Genomic DNA, 23,538 nt, shown 5'->3' with positions numbered 1-23,538 from the left:
TCGACCAGGGACACCAACTGCTAGTTCCAACTATTTCTAGGAACCAGCTGGTGTGTGGTGCATGACGACACACCTATGGGAGATGACCATATGGGCAGTCCGTAAGTCTCCTTACCATTACCTATTTGGTCTGTAGCACCTTTTGTGATGGTCATTGATATTCGGCCGCGGACATGTCCTTTGGGGATACTATGGAATCCTAGAAGGGACATTGTCGCGTTGTCGGATTGTCGCGCTTTGGTTAATTTTGACACTTTTTTAGCTGTTTTTGTGAGGGTGAGAACACGACAATGTCCCTTCTAGGATTCCATAGTACATGTATACCGATATGTTGATATCAGAGTGTTATGAAGGAACGGCTCCATTGATGATTACATATTACATATTACATATAGGGGTGGGGGTTGTGATGGTTAAAGCGTCCGCTCGTCACTCGTCACTCCAAAGACCCGGGTTCGATTCCCCACATGGTTACAATGTGTGAAGCCCATGTCTGCTGTTCCCCGCCCCGATATTGCTGGAATATTGTTAAAAGAGGCGTAAAACCAAAGTAACTCACTCACTCACTCAAATATAGTCCCTTTCCCGCGATGGCGATAATAGGCATCGTCCTGCCTTTTGTGTCTAAAATTCACAACTGAGGAGCAATCGAATATACTGCTTTGGTTTTGTCACTGTATTTGTTCTGTGAACATGTCTGTGTACGGGGGAATATGTTTATAACACTGGACACATCGCTGTTAGCTCTAAATAAAAGTTGATACACATATCTCATGTTATGCATCTCCTGACTATCTGACATATTTTTTTATTAGCAGTCAAAATGCCTGTTCTCATTTTTGTTATCATGTTATCATTTGTTATTTTTATCCTGAATGTACATGTGTCATTTATTTAATCATGTTGGAAGAGTGAGTATGGTGTTACGCCGCTTTTAGCAATATTCCAGCAATATCAGCGTGGGACACCAGAAATGAACTTCACACAATGTACCCATGGGGGAAATCGAAACCGGGTCGGCGTGAGGAGCGAAAGTTTTAATAACCACTAGGCTACCCCACCGCCCTACTCATGTTGAAAGTAAGGTACTGCTATTTTTATCCTGGTTCACGATCACTATAACGCGCAACGTGACTGAATACACTAACCATGTGGGGAACAAACCTGCGGCATAGGCATACACTGCTATCTACTGCCCTAATTAAACAATGCAACTTATATAAACGAGAATAACGATGACGTCAACAGTTTTCGCGTATATTGATGGTTACACAATACCAAATGTTTCCCACAGACTTCTATAGTAACGTTATATTTTTCATCCAGGCTGTCTACGGCCATTCCATGTACACATGGGTATAGTTTGGCATTTAAACTACAATACAACACAAATTCCGGCTAACTTATCCTGTCTATTTTCCGAGCACAGGAAGCGAAACAGATCCGCAGAACCCATCCGCATCAAATATCTGTGAACACATTATTAATAAGCATAAGTCAAGGTGATGAAAATGACTGCATTAATTACTTAAAATTGTTGTTGTCAGTTTTAATTACTGGATGGATGTGCTGTCACGTGTCTCTATCTGGCCAGGAGTTTACATACGGTACTCGCTCAGTGAGCAGTGATTCTGATTTAGTGTAGCAGAACCTGTAACATGTTTGTCATAACGGTCACCGGTCCACCTTTCTTTTCTGGATATATTCATGAAAATAGAGCCGCTGTCTCAAAAGGTCTATAAGACAGGGTACACGTGCCTTTCTCTAGATACATGAGAACAGTATGACTCGAACCTAAGCAGGAGAAGATAAATCACTTTCTAAATGGACTGTCCTCGTTATGTCATCTTTGCTAATGATCATCGCTCATTCAATACTTACAACTAATCATGTTACGTGTGTAGTTGCCTGTGTAAATTTCATTCTTGTAAACATACTTCCATTTACAATCCATCATTCTATCAGAGTACTAGGATAAATGTTCATGTATTCTAGAAACTAAGAATACGCACAAAACACACTAATAACAAGGGAGCTCTCCAGTGATGTCAGTGTATATGACTCTTCCAGTTCCAATTCAACGTGCTTCAAGATTAACACAGTAACTTTTACTCTCTCAAGAGAAAATTCTGAAGTTAAATTATCCTTAAACTTTCTACACGAGTCGAGTGTTAAGGTACCAATATCAAACTGATTCTGCAATCATTCCCTTCATGCAATGCCCTTACATGTCAGTGTGCCCCTATCAGAGTGAAACATCTTCAGAAATCTGACCCCTTCTGTGCTACATAGAGAATGTAACTCTCTTCTCTCCTCCATTGTAGGGCCTATAACAGCCTGTAATTGATCATTACACTACCGGAATCAATAGCTAGGCTAACTCACACAATCTTTGCCATCCAGCAAGAGGCATGGACGGGAAATACTAGAGGCACAACTAAAACCTTCAATCCTTCACAAAGCCCTCAAGGGATACGCAACCTCGTCTTTTTACTTCTGGATTGCATCCTCCGTGGTGGCGTCCTGGGTTTTATATAATCTTTAACCTAGGGCTGATTACATTCTCTAATTTCGAATCCCACGAAAACAATTACATTTGCCTTAATAAGACCACGTTCGACCTAAGCGTCTTCCTCGGTTGATTATATCCTAGGAGGTTTCATTTGATTTTAGCATGATTACAATTTCATTGACCTTTTCACGTCTTTGATTTGCTCGACATTCTCTTTTAGGACACAATTAACTGCTGCAACACCACTCTTCGCATTCATGTCGAAAGTCATTTAAGGGAACATGGTTTTATTGAGTTCCATGTTTCAAACACAACTTCCCGTTTCAATCTGTGTGATGTTGTCTCACATCCACACAAGCAGCAGATTGTGTATCGGTGTTCTTGAGATTCAATTTGCCGATGACATTACCACTAGTTACCATGATTCTTTTTGTTTGGTAGGCGTAGAGAATTTACTTTCAAGAAAGTATTTTTGTTTTAGGTGTCATGGTAACAAAGTGTTTCCATAATGTTTCTTTGCAATCGTTTGTTTTCTCTGGTAGATTTATACTTTTCTTGGACAGAATTTACTTGTTGTTGACTTGTTTAACTGTCAGACCATAGTCCCGATGAAACAATGCTGGGAAAATTAAAGTGTAATATATGGGCTCAGTATATTTAGTAAATTTATACTTTTCTTGGACAGAATTTAATTATTGCACTGTATGTGGACTTGTTTACTGTTAGACCATAATCGTGATGAAATAATGCCAGGAAAATTATCTCGTCGTAAGAAATGGGTTTCAGTTCATATATTCCTTGTATTAACTACATTAACAGGTTTATATACTGCTATATGAATGTACGAGCGAATACCTGGTGCCAGCACTAATTTTCAGATATTTATTTCACCGCTCTTTTGCATTTACACCAAATGTTCGGATAATTCAGTCTTGGGATTCTTTGCGCTGACGTTTTTATATTTAAAAAAGAATGAATTTAGAGCTTGTATACTTTGTGAACAAGAAAATTATGCCATTACTAATATCAGGAGCAGACAAGAAGTACAATAGTGGCACTTCACTCCCAATATATGACCAATTTCGTATCGACTATTTAAGCGTCAACTGAGATGAGATTTCAGTTGGAAAAATAAAATACCATAATGATTTATATATGTAGTGTTTACAATGTAAAGTCTGTCAAATTAGGGAACCATGTCTTTCAAGAGACGTATCTGACCATTCAAAAATGTTTCCATATAACCTGTCAATATATCGATGCATTTAGCATCAGTTTTCAAGAACCCGTCTTCACTGACCCACTTTTGTAGCGAGTCGTTATTTGCACATATGAAACATTGATAGAGGCCAAGACATATGGCAAACACTCCTTGTCCCCAGCTTTTAAACTTATTTGTTGGTAAGTTCTTTCATGTCCGATACCAATGTGGAGCTAGGACTGCGAGTCCAATTAAGAATTATAGTTGTGTTTGTCAGCGAGGAATGCTCTTCTTCTCCTTTATCGTCGGGCTGCCATCTTACAGAATTAGAAGTAAAGACCCCCGAATGCTCTGATAGGCTTAATATTTCGCCCAATCGATAGTTGTCATTCCGGATGAGAGTTCGGTAATTGAAAGCATAACATGTCCTATGGGAAATAAGACTTTAAGTCCTATTGAGGAGACATTTCTGCCGAACTGTGACCTTATCTATAAGATAGTGAAAATTGGCAGGTTCCTTTAAGCCTAATGGAGGGCTAGATACACCGAACTGTGACCCGATATGACTTAGGCGGGGAATTTATGATGGATAATATTCCGGTGAAGGGTTTAGAAATATACTAAAAACGAAAAATGATTGATTGGTGTCTTGGATCCATGTTTTCATTTTTTCTGGCGAAAATATCATATGTGCAATACAGACTTCTGCACTTGTCATCATCTGTTTTTTCTGGTGTTCCTCCCAATTATTAAATGATGCTTTTAAAACATCACATACTCCGCACTGGAGAGGCTGAATGGAAAGATGAACAGACAGAACCATTTATCTACTGTGAGAAATAGATGTTTGATTGTGTAGTTGTATTCATTGTTAGACGGTGACAATATGAATTTCTCGTTGACGGTGTCCACCGAATGAGTAAGGGAGTTGGGGGTAGGTATATGCCGCTTTCACCTCTATGCCAGAAAAAACACGGTCAAAAAAATCTCCATATGGGGAATCGATACCAGTCTTTCGTTATAACAAGCTTGCGCTTTAACCACTAGGCTACCTCTATTTGAACTCAACTGAATCTTTTTCAAATGAGAAAAAATTAACAACTTTGAAAAAGCCCTATTTGTATTACTATATATTCAGTATTTGTGTTTAATTAAAATGACAAAGTTTACAGATGGACTCTAAGTTCAAATTCAACGCTTGAAAGAAACCTTTTTTGGTCTAGAAAGTAGTTCATTTGGCACAAATAGGACATAAAAGAAATTACGCCGATCTACTTATGTTTCCAAAGTTTTCCGTTTTTGCTAGGAAGAAAACAAACTCTCTTTTTTGACATAAATAAGAAAAACACCGTCCATGGTCGCTTCATAACAGGACGTAAATATACGTTTCATCCACACGTCGTCTTGCAGTGCCTTTATAGTGAAGGAATGTCGATGATGTAGCTCAGTGGACTAGCCACCTGTATGTAAGGTCCAGAATTGTCAGTTAGATAACCCAGCCAAAGTTCCTCTGTCTGCGCTCAGTCCATAACAGGACTCCAGTGAGTGAGTGAGTGTAGTTGTACGCCGCATTCAGCAATATTCCAGCTATATGGCGGCGGTCTGCAAATAATCGAGTCTGGACCAGACAATCAAGTGATTAACAGCATGAGTATCGATCTACGCAATTGGGATGCGATGTGTCAACCAAGTCAGCGAGCCTGACCACCCGATCCCGTTAGTCGCCTCTTACGACAAGCATGGGTTGCTGAAGATCAATTCCAACCCGGATAATTCGTCGCGTAATGCGTCTATTGTAAAGAAAGGTCTGGGATGTAACTGAATAGACAAGTCACCAGCTGTATGTAAGGCTCAAGCCAGAATTGTCAGTTAGATGTACCAGTCAAAGTTCCTCTTTCTACACACTGCGCTTCTATTTTAATAACCCAATGCGGGACTCGAAAAAAATATGGTTTATGTCAGTATTCTATTACACGAACTACCACTAATACAAGCTTAATTAGTGTATCTATTTCACGGAAAGGTCCATTAAAAACATATTTGTCAAAACGATACATCTCTGTTGGTCATTAAACGAACCCAGCGCTCCATTCTGATATCAGTTTTTCTTCCGCATCCATTTGCTGAAAGAACGTTGATGCAGGAACCACATTAGAACGAGGCGTTAGGTCACGTTGCGACGATGTTGCGATGACATATGTTACCGATGTATCCGTTCAACGTCGATGGGATGTGGTAGGTTGTCAAGACGGCAGTAAACTTTGATATAATATCAACATTAAGATTGGTTGTGATGAAATGAAGTCTTATCCAAGTTAATCTAAGGGCGTCTGAGGGAATATAACGTTGTCTGGGACTGCTAATAGATGTCGCTCATAGACAGAAGGTTAACTAATATTTAACAACGCCGGTGAAACAGCAATTACTATGTCACGGCATGCAAAAATATTAATATGCGTCTGATTGTATAATTAGAATATCGCATTTTCACCAAGAAAAAATATTGGGTTCTTTAAGAAGAGAGCGTTTTTGTTTTATTCCGAAGCTTGAGGCTTTTGCTGAAAGTTTATCTTCCCGGGAGGACTCAGGAAGGATAAGGTGCCCAGCGCTAAAATAATGCAAAGTCTGGGTCATCATGGCCAAGCGAGGGATTTAACTGAATTATTTGAGTTGTTGAGGTAAGGCGGAATGGAGTACTATAAAGCGAATATTTGTGTGCGTGCGTGCGTGTAGGTGCTTGTGCTCGTCCTGACTGCGTCTGGTCTTACTGAGTCAACATAATTTTGGCATCACTCACACACACTACCCAGGCGACCAGACCCTGCATTGCCGTTCTCACCTGTGATCATTCCATGGTCGCTTCATAACAGGACCTAAATATACGTTTCATCCACACGTCGTCTTGCAGTGCCTTTATAGTGAAGGAATGTCGATGATGTAGCTCAGTGGACTAGCCACCTGTATGTAAGGTCCAGAATTGTCAGTTAGATAACCCAGCCAAAGTTCCTCTGTCTGCGCTCAGTCCATAACAGGACTCCAGTGAGTGAGTGAGTGTAGTTGTACGCCGCATTCAGCAATATTTCAGCTATATGGCGGCGGTCTGCAAATAATCGAGTCTGGACGAGACAATCAAGTGATTAACAGCATGAGTATCGATCTACGCAATTGGGATGCGATGTGTCAACCAAGTCAGCGAGCCTGACCACCCGATCCCGTTAGTCGCCTCTTACGGCAAGCATGGGTTGCTGAAGATCAATTCCAACCCGGATAATTCGTCGCGTAATGCGTCTATTGTAAAGAAAGGTCTGGGATGTAACTGAATAGACAAGTCACCAGCTGTATGTAAAGGCTCAAGCCAGAATTGTCAGTTAGATGTACCAGGCAAAGTTCCTCTTTCTACACACTGCGCTTCTATTTTAATAACCCAATGCGGGACTCGAAAAATATGGTTTATGTCAGTATTCTATTACACGAACTACCACTAATACAAGCAATTAGTGTATCTATTTCACGGAAAGGTCCATTAAAACATATTTGTCAAAACGATACATCTCTGTTGGTCATTAAACGAACCCAGCGCTCCATTCTGATATCAGTTTTCTTCCGCATCCATTTGCTGAAAGAACGTTGATGCAGGAACCACATTAGAACGAGGCGTTAGGTCACGTTGCGACGATGTTGCGATGACATATGTTACCGATGTATCCGTTCAACGTCGATGGGATGTGGTAGGTTGTCAAGACGGCGGTAAACTTTGATATAATATCAACATTAAGATTGGTTGTGATGAAATGAAGTCTTATCCAAGTTAATCTAAGGGCGTCTGAGGGGAATATAACGTTGTCTGGGACTGCTAATAGATGTCGCTCATAGACAGAAGGTTAACTAATATTTAACAACGCCGGTGAAACAGCAATTACTATGTCACGGCATGCAAAAATATTAATATGCGTCTGATTGTATATTAATCAGAATATCGCATTTTCACCAAGAAAAAATATTGGGTTCTTTAAGAAGAGAGCGTTTTTGTTTTATTCCGAAGCTTGAGGCTTTTGCTGAAAGTTTATCTTCCCTGGAGGACTCAGGAAGGATAAGGTGCCCAGCGCTAAAATAATGCAAAGTCTGGGTCATCATGGCCAAGCGAGGGATTTAACTGAATTATTTTAGTTGTTGAGGTAAGGCGGAATGGAGTACTATAAAGCGAATATTTGTGTGCGTGCGTGCGTGTAGGTGCTTGTGCTCGTCCTGACTGCGTCTGGTCTTACTGAGTCAACATAATTTTGGCATCACTCACACACACTACCCAGGCGACCAGACCCTGCATTGCCGTTCTCACCTGTGATCCTTTTCATTTTCTAAGGGACTATTCTGTTTTTCATTAAAGACATATTATTCAGAGACTAAGTGTTAGTCTACACATGGCTTTCACGAATCGATCTTAATATTAACCTATGTGAGTTACGATAGATCTACTGCTAGGCACTCTTTGTAACACCGGCCGGATCTACAGCTATGACTCATCAACAGTTTCCTTCGCTTTATGGCACCAGTCCCATCTTCAGCAAGGTTCAGTTAATGACACCGGCCCGATCTACAGCTATCCTCGTTTTATGACACCGGTCCCATCTACAGCTATCCTTGCTTTATGACACCGGCCCGATCTACAGCTATCCTCGTTTTATGACACCGGTCCCATCTACAGCTATCCTTACTTTATGACACCGGTCCGATCTACAGCTATCCTCGTTTTATGACACCGGTCCCATCTACAGCTATCTTCGTTTTATGACACCGGCCCCATCTACAGCTATCCTCGCTTTATGACACCGGTCACATCTACAGCTATCCTCGTTTTATGACACCGGTCCCATCTACAGCTATCCTCGCTTTATGACACCGGTCCCATCTACAGCTAGCCTCGCTTTATGACACCGGTCCCATCTACAGCTATCCTTGCTTTATGACACCGGTCCCATCTACAGCTAGCCTCGTTTTATGACACCGGTCCCATCTACAGCTATCCTCGCTTTATGACACCGGTCACATCTACAGCTATCCTCGCTTTATGACACCGGTCCCATCTACAGCTATCCTCGCTTTATGACACCGGTCCCATCTACATCTATCCTCGTTTTATGACACCAGTCACATCTACATCTATCCTTGTTTTATGACACCGGTCACATCTACATCTATCCTCGCTTTATGACACCGGTCACATCTACAGCTATCCTTGCTTTATGACACCGGTCACATCTTCAGCTATCCTCGCTTTATGACACCGGTCACATCTACAGCTATCCTCGCTTTATGACACCGGTCACATCTACAGCTATCCTCGCTTTATGACACCGGTCCCATCTACAGCTATCCTCTCTTTATGACACCGGTCACATCTTCAGCTAGCCTCGTTTTATGACACCGGTGACATCTTCAGCTAGCCTCGTTTATGACACCGGTCACATCTTCAGCTAGCTTCGTTTTATAACACCGGTCCCATCTACAGCTATCCTTGCTTTATGACACCGGTCACATCTTCAGCTTAGGTCGCTTTATGACACCGGTTCCATCTACAGCTATGTTCGCTTTGTGACACCGGCCCTTTGGAAATTCTCAAACCAGGATGTGACTTCGCCACAACATTTCATTACCGAGAGTGGAAGTCAACAAGGCCCTACAACCCTGTTTGTGAGTCTGCCTCTTATCATAATGATCCACCAACACACACGTCAACATACCCATCCGAGAGGTCACTGCTCTCAACTCCACCAGGTCACACGAGTGTACTTTCCGGGAACGTCCTACCAAAACATGGGCGTCAATGGCATTCCACACAACCCTGCTACTTACAATCCAAGTATGTCGCCCTCCCCAGCAACCTTCGTATCGACTTACATCTATTAGAAATAAATGGTCATAAGTGTGGGTATTTCAGCAACTGGTCCAGCTGATTGTCATTAGAGGAACGCTGTCGTGGAAAGATGGCTGTGTCAGCACATTCGGGGATGTTGCTTGCTTTAAGCTTGGTGAGTATTTTAAAATGGGTTGTGTTTTGATTACGTAATATTTGAAGCAGCTTTGTATTTCAGTGTCAGCTTTGTGGTTGGTTGGTTTATTGTTTAACGCCGAACTCAGCAATATTCCAGATATATGGCGGCGGTCTGAAAATAATTGAATTTGGACCAGACAATCCAGTGAACAATAGCATAAGCATCGATCTACGCAACTGGGATACGATGACATGTGTCAACCAAGTCAGCGAGCCTGACCACCTTATCCCGTTAGTCGCCTTTTACGACAAACAAGGGTTGTTGGAGATCAATTCTAACCCGGATCTTCACGATCGCATCTTGTGACAAGCAGGGGTTGTTGAAGATCAATTCTAGCCTGGACCTTCACGGGTAGTTAGTTTTCTGTTGGATATTCTGCATCACTTCTGGTTTTCTCCAACATCAAGCTCGCATGCTATGCTATAACTGAAATACTTTTCAAGGCGCCTTTAAGCACAATTCACTCACTCTAATAAGCTTTGTACAGTACACAACCCTGTGCACTTAAAAGAACCCACGATTCCGTTGGTATATGACCAGATGGTGACCACATGAATACGTGCAAACCTCTAGTTGCGGGTACAGCAACGTGCAGTGAACTTGGACAAAGTACTGTGACTATGTGTCCCAGTCCACCCAGCTGTGAATGGGTACCTCGTTAGGATGAGAAAGCCACAATAACTCGTTGCGCCTTGTGGCTGCAAGAGTTGTATACTCCCCAGGGAGTTGAGATTGAGAATATGATGTGCGGTTGAGATTGAGATCCAGTGATCGAGGGAAAAGCACTAGCGCCTTGAGCAAGCACTAGTTGCTTGGATATGTGCGCTATATAAATATCCTAAAATAATAATACATACATTATAATATAATGTCCCCATATCGTCATAAACTGTTTGGTGTTTCCTTTATGCAAAAGAAAACTCTGGTGTTTCAAAACACTTTAAGACATCAAATATTTACTTAGAGAAAATATGATTTTGCAAAGGAAAATATAAAAGTTAACTACGTTCACAAGGAACATGCTTTTAACTAACGGACATGGAAACTGTTATTTAAAATTCATTTTTATTTATATTTAAGTCGAAACGGAACTAAAATTAGTGTTTATAACCTTCTTATATTACAATTCCTGTTCCGAGCACAGTGTCATATATTGGCTGTTTTATATATTTCAGGTAGTGATTTTCTCTACGTTGATTCATGCAAGCCGTTGCCCGGTAAGTTTTGAACATAATTCTTTATTCAATAAACCCTCGTTAGTCCGAACCTCACGTTAATCCGGACATTTGATGATACATGGAGAGTAGAACAATCGGAGTCCTGTTTGTTGTTTAACGCCGCACTCAGCAATACACAGGTGATCTGTAAATAATCTGGTTCAGACAATCCGCTGATTGACAGCATGGGCATCAATATATGTAACTAGGATACGATGACGTGTGTGAACCAAATCAACGAGCCTTCCCACCGGATACCGTTAGTCGGCTCTTACCATAGGCATGAGATGCTGAAGACCAATTCTGTACGGGACTACATCTAGTCGAGGCAAACGAGTGAAAGCTTAATGTTACTAGCAGCACGTCCAACTAGATTTAACTGAAACTGTAATATGGATATTAAGGCCAACACTACTGAATAAAGTCTCTCTTGTCTGTCCATACGAACCATCCTCCGTTTTCTTCTCACACCGGGGACGGTGGGGTAGCCCTGTGGTTAAAGCGTTGGCTCGTCACGCAGAAGAACCGGGTTCGATTCCCCACATGGGTACAATGTGTGAAGCCCATTTCTGGTGTTCCCCGCCGTGATGTTGCTGGAATATTGCTAAAAGCGGCGTAAAACCAAACTCCGTCAGTCAGTCTCACACCGACTTCTACGCAAACTTTTAGTCTACTCAACAAAAATAGTTAAGGACCAACCCAATTTTCAGTATTAAAGTATTTAATACTTCATATTATGATCCATATAATACTTAAATAGTGAATATTAGGATAGTGCTTAACTTTTTTTGTTGAGTAGACTAAGCGTTTATGTAGAAATATATATATTGACAACAGAAACCAATAATTCCTTTTAAATTAAAAAGGAGCCCCAGTGAGAAACGAGGTTCAGAACCTGAGGAAACATAGACATGCTTCATTGAGGGTTTCAGCATTACAGAATGGGCAGGGTGGATGGAGAAATAATGTGGTTCAGGCATTGTCATTAAAGACAAGTCGACTTCCTACGAAGACGAATACCTCGGTTTAATTATCCCACATGCGGATTAGGGGTAATGCGAATATTCATTAACAAAAGCCACTACTCAGAGTCATTAGGTATTCATTAGACAGTGTCTATAGTGTCAAGAGGTGACATCTTATCTCATCAGCGACAGGTGTTTGACTGATTAGCTGGTCAGTCGGTCAAAGGTAATATATCCCACACGAAGGCCGAGAGCAATTGGTGCCAACAACAGAGCAATGTAGGCTAATGAACCGAGCACTGATGTATCGAACCTGCAGTTGTCGCGAAGTATTTGTTTACGTGTTCCTTAGTCATCCTTTTGCCGTTGTGCCATTGCCGTTGATCACTAGATTGTCGGCTCAGACTCGATATTTACAGGCCGCCGCCATATAACTGAAATTTTTAGTGAACTGAGTGTGACATAAAACTAAACTCACTCACTCACCGTTGTGACGAACCTCGGATAACACGAAGTATTTTCGCAGCTCCCTTCAACTTCGACACACCGATGTTTAACATGTTTATTGAGCTTTTCAATAAATTCAAAACTAACTGCCATGACAGCAATTCAAAACTAATATGGATAATTAATACTAATAAGTTTGTGCATAAATAGAAACGACAAAGCCGTGTCCATGATTATAACAAATCTGCTATAAGCAGAGTCCGTTATATGTTTCTGACCATGTGACTGACGGAAATTAATTCTAAACACTCCGAACACTCTAAACACTAAACTGCATAGTACTTCGCTGTTTCAGAGGATTGTTCAACTGAAATGACCCTCAAACTTCAAATCCATCTTCTACTTACATGTGAATTCTGTACAAACTATTCTTTCGGGCACTGATTCAAAACACGTTTATTATATTTTGAAAAGGGAACACAAACACTTTAAACTGCTTGTACAAGGCACAACCTATCCAGCATGTCGACTTTTGTAAAAAATGATCATAAAGACAAATCATCCCATTCCAGTTATTTCTGGTTCAAACCACCCAGGCCCAAACCACCCTATCCAAGGGAGTTCAGTTTTAGGGAACCACCCAGGCCCAAACCACCCTATCAAAGTGAGTTCAGTTTTAGGGAACCACCCAGGCCCAAACCACCCTATCCAAGGGAGTTCAGTTTTAGGGAACCACCCAGGCCCAAACCACCCTATCCAAAGTGAGTTCAGTTTTAGGGAACCACCCAGGCCCAAACCACCCTATCCAAAGGAGTTCAGTTTTAGGAACCACCCAGGCCCAAACCGACCTATCCAAGTGAGTTCAGTTTTAGGGAACCAACCAGGCCCAAACCACCCTATCCAAGTGAGTTCAGTTTTAGGGAACCACCCAGGCCCAAACCACCCTATCAAAGTGAGTTCAGTTTTAGGGAACCACCCAGGCCCAAACCACCCTATCCAAGTGAGTTCAGTTTTAGGGAACCACCCAGGCCCAAACCACCCTATCAAGTGAGTTCAGTTTTGGGAACCACCCAGGCCCAAACCACCCTATCCAAGTGAGTTCAGTTTTAGGGAACCACCCAGGCCCAAACCACCCTATCCAAGTGAGTTCAGTTTTAGGGAACCACCCAGGCCCAAACCACCCTATCCAAGGGAGTTCAGTTTTAGGGAACCACCCAGGCCCAAACCACCCTATCAAAGTGAGTTCAGTTTTAGGGAACCACCCAGGCCCAAACCACCCTATCCAAGGGAGTTCAGTTTTAGGGAACCACCCAGGCCCAAACCACCCTATCAAAGTGAGTTCAGTTTTAGGGAACCACCCAGGCCCAAACCACCCTATCAAAGTGAGTTCAGTTTTAGGGAACCACCCAGGCCCAAACCGACCTATCCAAGTGAGTTCAGTTTTAGGGAACCAACCAGGCCCAAACCACCCTATCCAAGTGAGTTCAGATTTAGGGAACCACCCAGGCCCAAACCACCCTATCAAAGTGAGTTCAGATTTAGGGAACCACCCAGGCCCAAACCACCCTATCCAAGTGAGTTCAGTTTTAGGGAACCAACCAGGCCCAAACCACCCTATCCAAGTGAGTTCAGATTTAGGGAACCAACCAGGCCCAAACCACCCTATCCAAGTGAGTTCAGTTTTGGGGATACAACCTTAAAATGTTATCGTGGCGATTTCACCAAACACCACCTCCAACATAAATCGATAGCCATAACCTATTTAGGCACAAGCCCTTCTCACCGTATCACCCAACAGTTTATACAGTACAACCAGAAATTATTGAGAATTTAAAGATTGTAAATGTTATGGTATTAATGTGAATATTAGCAGAACATAATTCCAGAATCAAAGACAGGAGAACAGTTAGTATTTTGTCAAGTCACCATGGGCAGCAATGCAAGCTTCAATGCGGCGGGGCATACTACTGATCAAAGAAGTTAGAAGGTCGTGGTCCATGCTGTCCCAATATCGGACCACCTCTCCTTTCATTTCAGCAATATTTGTCAGATTTTTCTTATTGACACTTTCCTACATAAGTCCCCAACATTTTCTATTGGATTTAGGTCAGGCCGAAACCAGGCCTGTGAATGCTTTGAACGATGTTTTGGGTCGTTGTCCTGCTGGAAAATCCAAACATTTCCATTGAACACGTGAGCAGATGGAAGTATATGTCCCTCGAGAATATCTGTGTACCGCTCACTGTTCATATTCCCTTCAAATACACAGAGGGGCGTTGCCCCTAACACAGATATGCCACCCCACACGTTAAATTTCGGACTCTACTTTGGGCGCTGATACAAAGGTTTTTCAGTTTGTTTGGTCCAGAATTTCAGTGTATTAGGAAACAGCCACACAGAACTTTCATCTGAGAAAATCACATTGTCCCAGTTAAAATTTCTATGCTGTAAGCACCAGTTCAACCTTCGCTCTTTTTGGTCAGGTTTCATGATCGGTGATGGAATTCCTCGACTTTTCTGCCAACCCATTGCATGCAGCTCAGTTCTAATTGTCTCCTTACAGACAGCCACAGTTCCTCTATCAATCATATCCAGCCTAAAGTTTTCTAAACTCCTTCGTTTGTTTTTAGAAACAAGAATACCAAGCCGCCTCCTGTCACCGATAGTCAATTTTCTGGGCCTACCTGCGCCTCCCTGGTGCTCAATGCCATATCCATTTGCAATATTTTTCAAAACACGATAAACAGTGGACAAAGGGATGCCTGTTCTACTTGAAATCACTTTAGCTGATCTGATGTCCTTGTTATAATACTCTAAAATCAACTTCCTCTTCTCTAAATCATCCATACTGAGGATCACTGAAAATGTCGTCTGCTAGCAAGTAAACAAAGGGGGATAACTCTTCACAAACTAATGAAAAAGGATTATCGGAGTTGTCTCTCTTGAATGAAACCAAGCACTTGTGGCTGGTCAAGGTTGTTTATACTAGAAATCCAATTAAACATATTCAAAAAAATTTCTCAATCATTTCTGGTCATGCTATACTAGTACTCCAATACATTGCAGACCCGGGTTTGAATTGATCTTCAGTAACCCATGCTTGTCTTAAGATGAGACTAACGGAATCGGGTGGTCAGGCTCGCTGACATGGCTCGCCACATGTCACCTTATCCCAACTGCGTATATCGATGTTCATGCTCTTGATCACTTGATTGTCTGATGCAGACTCGATTATACACAGAGCACCGCCATAAAACTGGAATATTGCTGAGGTCGGCGTTAGACAACAACCAAACCAAATCAAACCAATTGCTCAGATCGATGCTCATGCTGTTGATCACTGGATTGTCTGATCCAGATTCGATTATTTACAGCCCACAGCCATATAGCTGGAATATTGTTGAGATCGGTGTTAAACAAAAACAAACAAAACATACTTCGCAGTGGTTTCACAAAATTTGATTTGAATGTCGTTTCAGGCCACGATAACCTGTCCTGAGGGTTACACGTGCATCAAGGCATCCAACTTCGGACATCTTTGCAGTGAGTATCGGGATGATTTAATTAGTGATTTGTTTATAGATAACAGCAATATCGATTAGATTACCATAAAGCCGTGTTGATAAAGACTCGCTCATATCAGTTGGCACACAACATACCGTTAGACAAACGATCCGTAAAGATTACTTACAAAAAAAGAGAACAATTCGTACGTTCATTAAAATATAAAATGAAAACGTAAAATCAACGTTGACAAGGACAAGAAAGCAATTCTTGCTGTAAATATTTATTCGCATGGCAAAGATGACCGTATGATAAAATGACATCGTTGTGTTTGTTTATCTCATGCCTATATACACAGAACAACTTGATTTGATTTTTGGGGCATTTTGTCAAATATAACAACTTTTCGAACATGTAATTATTGATCAAAGCATATTGAATGTTCTTCTTCAGGATTTAATTAATTTGTGAATGACAGTCTGTTCATCGTTTGCAACAGCATTTGTATGAAATCATATCAATTAACTTGTTTGTATATATATACTAGCCACATAAAGAAACTGCATTGTCAAAATGTTATCCCAGGTGATAAGTACGATAACAATGTCAAAGGTACATATAAACTTTAATGGAGGGATCATGAGACCATAACAAGTCGGGAGAATTTCAATTGAAAAGTCAATCACAATGACGTCACGAGTCCACAAGCGGGACAGGGGTCAAACGACCATGTCACAAGCTCAATAACGGGTATGTCCACCATCGGCATTGAGAACAGCAGTGCATCGACGACGCATAGAGCCTATCAAACGTGCAAGGAAGGCTTGTGGGATGTCAAGCCAGATTCTCTCAAGTTCTGTTGCAAGGTCAAGGACGTTATCTGGCGGATGAGGAAGACGGCGTAGACGTCGATCCATCTCGTCCCAAACATGCTCTATCGGGGAGAGATCAGGTGAATTTGCAGGCCAAGGCAGTAAGTCAACGTTGTGGTGTTGCAAGAAATCCATAGCAACCCTTGCCGAATGAGGGCGGGCATTGTCCTATTGGAATGTTAACCCAGGGCCATGACGTTGCAGAAAAGGAATTGTCACAGGTCGAAGAATCTGATCCCTGTAGCCCACACCAGTTAAGTTGCCCTGAACAATCACCAAAGGGGTTCTTTGGCGTGCTGTTATTCCACCCCAAATCATCACGGAACCACCACCAAAGCGATTCCTCTCCAAGACACAGGCCTGTGCACAACGTTCTCCCACGCGTCTAAAGGCACGTTGACGTTCATCACTATGGGAAATGTTAAACCTGAACTCATCTGTAAAAACAACATTTCTCCACCAAAACAAGGGTCTGTGGACATGATTTCGGCACCACATTCGTCGAGCTTGTCGATGACGTTGTGTCAGGATAGGCCGTATGGCGGGACGTCGTGGTCTGATCCCGTAATGACGTAAACGTTGTCGAACTGTGTTGGGGTGGATACGGCGAAGTCCTGGGATGGTTCGGGCAGTCATCACTGCAGTCTGAAACCTGTGGCGAAGATGGGTCACCCTTATTCATCTGTCCTGTCTTGGCGTTGTTACACGTGGACGTCCAGAACGTGGCCGATCGATGACGTCATTTGTGTTCTGGTAGCGTCTCACCAGTGCAGAAATGGTGTTCCGGTGGCAGTGGAAATGTGCAGCCACTTGTCGTTGAGACATTCCCCCACGGACCATCCCAATGGCCTCATGACGTTGTGCAGACGTGAGCCTTGGCATGCTATGCGTTTCAATAGCCGTTTAATTTTTTGAACGATCGCAAGGGCAGGGGTTGAGCTTTCCAAAGTGACAGTATTGTTTGGCATTCATTTGCTCTGTTTGTCTTTCCCGGAATGCACGTGCAACAACGTATTGCACGTCTCAAGGACGAACCCACTGACGTCACGGAACGTGGCACGTGCATGCATGTTGGATACATGTCACTAATCTCTGAGTTTAAATCCTTATGTGTCTTCACAGGTTTGATAAATTTAGATTTTAAATTTTTGTATTCACAGTTTCTTTTTGTGCCTAGTATACATCAAATGTTACATGTACTTTTACTTTATGACCCGTTAAGGTCCGGGTTAGAATGAACCTTCAGTAACCCATGGTTGTCGTAAGAGGCGACTAACGGGATCGGGTGGTCAGGCTCGCTGACTTGGTTGACATATGTCATCGGTTCCCACTTGCGCAGATCAATGCTCATGTTGTTGATCACTGGATTGCCTGGTCCAGACTCGATTATTACGGACCGCCGCCACATAGCTGGAATGTTGCTAATGCGGCGTAAAACTAAACTTACTCACTCACTACTTCTACTTTCTAAAGTGAGTGAGTAGGGTTTTACGCCGCTTCTAGCAATATTCCAGCAACATCACGGCGGGGGACACCAGAAATGGGCTTCACACATTGTACCCATGTGGGGAATCGAACCCGGGCCTTTGGCGTGACCAGCGAACGCTTTGACCACTGGGTTACCCCACCTCCCCTACTTTATATAGCATTGAGTAACCTGAATTTAATATATCATGTATCAAGTGAAAAATGTATTTCTAAGTATCAAAACTCTGCTGCCCTATACCTTAATAAACTATAGCATAAGACAGATTAGTTTTGAAGGGAGACGATAATTTCAAACAAACATTTTAAGGACATCGGCATATACACTGAAAAATCCATTTTGTTACCCCCTACCAACACCTCCGAGAACCGACGATCAGTCAGTATTTCCAAGCACTTCATTTCGCACTGCACCAAACTACTGCCACGAAAGCTCCCCCACCGACCACTAATGTTGCCTCTAAGCGACCATAAATTCCCTTTCACATGACCATGGACGCTTAAACCACTCGCTAGCACTCGCCTGCTTTATTACCAATTATGTTTTTAGTTGGTAATCGTCTCTATAATTGCGGTATGGGAACACATGTCAATCTGTGAGAGAGAAGTCCCTCTGGTACATCACCAATGAGTGCGTCCTAAAGCACACTGGTGCCTTGACGAAGAACAAGAGCACAGTTGTAGCATCCTTGATTAAAGAGCGTGGGCGGTGGGGTAGCCTAGTGGTTAAAGCGTTCGCTCGTCACGCCGAAGGCCCGAGTTCGAATCCCCACATGGGTGCAATGTGCGAAGCCCAGTTCTGGAGTCCCCAACCGTGATATTGCTGGATTATTGCTAAAAGCAGCGTAAAACCAATCTCTCACTCACTCACTCAGTGCTTGTTAATGGATCAGATTTAACCTGACTCCGGATGATTTCTCAGACCTGTCACTCACTCACTCACTCACTCACTCTCACTCACTGTACAGAGTAAACTTGATCTAATATACCCATGTCGTTCATGTCTAACAGTGCATATAGCTGATCCCTGAGAGGACACTAACGGTACATCTGCAGATTCCAAGGTGTTACTTTTAACGTATAACTCTGAAAAGAGAAATACTACTCAGATCAGTGGATGAGTGCAGGCATGGCTCTATTGGTTTCGTTAGGAATGCACCACAGCCTTCTACAATATCTACAGTGCTTATGAATCGGTTGGTTACATTCGGCTTTTCTGGAATAGTTCACCTGTAGGAGGGCATCGTCATGTCATAGATGGCACCCTTAACGTGTGAGCTTCTTTGGTCACGTGGACAAGGCGTCCGACCTCGGATCAGATGTCCCTGGTTCAAGTCACATAACTATGGAATACTGTAAGGGACATTCTCGCGATCTCGCATTCTCGCGATCTCGTCCTTTGGAAACAAGCTAAAAATGCCAAAAGTGCGAGATCGCGAGAATGTCCCTTACAGTATCCCATACATAACGGTACATTGACGCCTAACGTGGTGATGAATACGTCCATTTCAACAAATATACTGAACCGCAAAAGAAACGCAAGTTACTATTTTCAAACATACGTTCCAAATGCATTCCTTTTAGGACAACAAAGTATACCATTATAGAACCAAGCATTCGAAGATGGTTTTGCCGTTGTTGCCGCTTATTCTTGACCATATCGCCCAAACGCAATCATTTTCATGTTTTTCGTGTTTTTTGCATGAAGTTTTTGTGTTTCACACAAAAATGCGTGCATTTCACTCCAATTTGAAGCTTTATAAGGCAGGTCATTCAAAAAACACCATAGAACACAAAATTGACTGTGACAACGCGGAGAAAACATGCCACGTCTTACTGAACAGCAACGAGGAATCGCCGTTGGAATGTTGCAGACCGGATCCACACCAACTGCAGTGGCCAGGCACTTCAGATGTCACGTGACAACAATCACAAGACTATCCGTAAGGTATCGTCAAACCGGTAATGTTCGAGACCGACCACGTTCAGGACGTCCCAGGGTAACAACGCCAGCGCAAGATCGTCACATCCGGGTGACTCATCTGCGTAACCGACAGCAACGAGCAACACAGACAGCTGCAACCATTCAAGGGCCACAACGTCACATCTCTGCAGACACTGTCCGTCGTCGTCTGAGGGCAGCAGGGATCAGATGTCGCCGTCCTTACGTCGGACCGATTCTGACGCAACGTCACCGCCTAAATCGTTTACAGTGGGCGCGACAACACCAGCGTTGGCGACGTCAACAATGGCAACAAGTGTTGTTTTCTGATGAGTCCAGATTCAACTTGTCCCACGCCGATGGCCGATTACGTGTATGGAGACGACGTAATGAACGTTACGCCAAATGTTGTGTTGTGGAAGCTGACCGCTGGGGAGGTGGAAGTCTCATGGTATGGGGTGGCTTCAGCTACCACCACAGAACACGTTTACACGTGTTTCGTCAAACGTGTGACTGCTGTAGTCTACAGGGACCAGGTCCTTCAACACCACGTTGTACCGCTATTCCAGGCCCAACCTCAGCTCCAGGCGTTCCAGCAGGACAATGCTCGTCCTCACACTGCACGGGTCTCTATGGACTTCCTCAGAAGGAACAACATTGCTGTACTGCCCTGGCCTTCTCTGTCCCCGGATATGGCACCAATCGAGCATGTGTGGGATGAAATTGGTAGACGGATACAGACAGCTTCTCAACCTCAAAACCTTAGAGATTTGGAAGCCAGATTGGTCAGGGAATGGAATCAAATTCCCCAACCCTTCTTTCAGACACTTGTTGACTCGATGAGACGTCGTTGTGCTGCCTGCATTGCAGCCAATGGTGGTCACACGCGCCCCTGATTGACACACTAGCTGTTTCGTGACATTTTTGGTGTGTGAGGGTGGAGTGATAACATATGCTTTTACAGTAAACTTGAGTGTTGTTTTCACCAGAGATCACGACTCATTTCTTCAACAATCACTTGTCTGTTGTTTTCGGGTTGTTTGTTCCAAAGATTCAGAAATATTGACATTTCTAAATCAACTTGCGTTTCTTTTGCGGTTCAGTATATAATCATAATCACAATTTATACACTACAATGACGGAGTAGTATGTAGCAGAGCGTAGAGTCATACATCCGCTCATATTCTTGCTGCTGCAGTCAATCTCACTTGCCTCGTGGACAAGGGGCGGTGGGGTAGCCTAGTGGTTAAAGCATCGTCATGTCGAAGACGCGGGGTTTGATTCCCCACATGGGTACAATGTGTGAAGCCCATTTCTGGCGTCCCCCGCCGTGATATTGCTGGAATATTAATGCTAAAGGCGGCGTAAAACCATATTTGCACTCGCACTTGTAGACAAGATGTCTTAAGAGGTCCGTGGTTCACGAAAGTCACAAAACTGGAATTGGACATTTTATGTCCGCTATACTCAGAAACTGATTTTGTGTGTGTTTCTCTTTGTCAGTCTGCGTGTGCGTGCATGTGTATGTTTATACTAATGCTTGTAAGCGGCAACTGCACCAATTTACAAGTGTTCGTGAAACCAGGCACGATACCCTGCCCTACCGGTAGCAAGTTCTGTAAATGTATTCAAAATTTAAATCATTTACTACTTATTGGTAAGCGTTTAAAACGAAGGTTGAAATACACGCACATACTTTTGATGAAACTTTCTAGTTAAGCTAGTTTCGCCGAGACGTTGCAGTAGGCGCTATCGACGACTTTGTGTACTGTAAAGACCCTGTTGTACAGCGTCATTGTACAAAGCTGCGGGCGTATATTTAGACACAACAGAGTAGAAAGCTGTAACTGAAACTTCTCAACGCTTTAAAGTCAGAAAATTAGATTTTCGCAGAAACATTTTAAAAAATGCTGATGAGAATCAGAAGTGGAGCCTGGTTATAACTAAAAACATCACGATCATATATCTGATAAAAGCAGAGTTCATCGCACAATTCCGATTATATCATGAGTTTGTTTCATGAATCACTAACACATAGGGATGATACCAGGTGTTCGCCAAAAGGTGGGCGTATACTACCCTACCGGTGGCACTTGTCACAAACACATGCAAAGACAAGTTAGTTGTTACCCTGCAAAATAACATGTATTTTGCTCACCTACATGTATAACGCATCACATGTTGTAAAGTCCTCCACGTGACGACTCTCAAATGACAGATCATCATCACCAGATCACACAATGTAAGCACCCGATCCTCAATTCCACCGACCCTTATTATAAGCATGGGGACCCGTGAAGGTCCAGGCTAGAATGAACCTTCAGTAACCCATGCTTGTCGTAAGAGGCGGCTAACGGGATCGGGTGGTCAGGCTCGCTGGCTTGGTTGACACATGTCATCGGTTTCCAGTTGCGCAGGTATGCTAATGCTGTTTATCACTGGATTGTCTGGTCCAGACTCGATTATTTACAGACCGCCGCCATATAGCTGGAATATTGCTGAGTGCGGCGTAAAACTAAACTCACTCACTCACTATAAGCATTGGCTGCCAGGAATCTCTAACGCGATAAATTTCCAGGACGGGGCACAAGTGGTATTCGCATCTTAAATCTAAAGAGCCACCTAGATTTGATACGTTTTCGAATAATTATGATTAAAATACTTTTGTTTGTGTATGTTTCAGTTCCACATCGATGTGCTCAGAGGCGCTATATTGGTAGATGCAGAGCCAGAAAGCCACGCTACTATTTCCACATAAGAACATTGAGTTGTCGCCCTTTCCACTATGGTGGATGTCGGGGAAATTCAAATCGTTTCTATTCAAGGGACGAATGTGAAAGGGAGTGCTCCCCACTTTAAACCATATATGGCAGTGGAGCCATTCCAAATACACAGAATAAATACTTAAAGCAACAATATAACAGTTTTCATTCTGCTAAAATATTTAGGCCCATGAAGATCCGGTCTTCAGCAACCCATGCTTGTCGTAAGAGGCGAGTAACGGGAACGTGGGGTCAGGCGGCCGATGGTTGTTGATCATGGAAAAATTGCGTGGATCGATGCTCATGCTGTAATGTTGATCACTGCGTTGTCTCAAACCAGACTCGATTATTTACAGACATAAAGCTATATTGCTTGAGCGCGTACAAGCGTTACATACAAACAAACAAAACATAAGGTATTTACGCCGCGTTAAACTCATTTCACAATATCCCAGCTATATGGCGGCGGTCTGTAAATAATCGAGTCTGGACCAGACAATCCAGGGATCAACAGCATGAACATCGATCTGCGCAATTGGGATACGATATTATGTGTCAACCAAGTCAGCGAGCCTGACCAC

General features: G+C 42.8%; 1 protein-coding gene across 1 annotated transcript; it reads left to right on the top strand.

The window, feature by feature from the left end:
* The first annotated feature begins 17 nt into the window (after window positions 1–17).
* On the top strand, window positions 18–23,111 carry LOC124260750 (spleen trypsin inhibitor I-like). The gene is made up of 5 exons (XM_046695062.1): window positions 18–101; window positions 9,649–9,739; window positions 10,939–10,980; window positions 15,872–15,935; window positions 22,879–23,111. Exons 2-5 carry the CDS (start codon window positions 9,695–9,697, stop codon window positions 23,052–23,054), a joined length of 327 nt encoding a protein of 108 aa, XP_046551018.1. The 5' UTR covers window positions 18–101; window positions 9,649–9,694; the 3' UTR covers window positions 23,055–23,111.
* The last annotated feature ends 427 nt before the right edge of the window (window positions 23,112–23,538 follow it).

The sequence above is a fragment of the Haliotis rubra genome, unplaced genomic scaffold (genome assembly GCF_003918875.1).
Source record: "Haliotis rubra isolate DU_JTF1 unplaced genomic scaffold, ASM391887v1 Scf773, whole genome shotgun sequence".
In the NCBI taxonomy this organism is placed as follows: domain Eukaryota; kingdom Metazoa; phylum Mollusca; class Gastropoda; order Lepetellida; family Haliotidae; genus Haliotis; species Haliotis rubra.
This window is presented reverse-complemented; position numbering and strand designations above follow the sequence as displayed.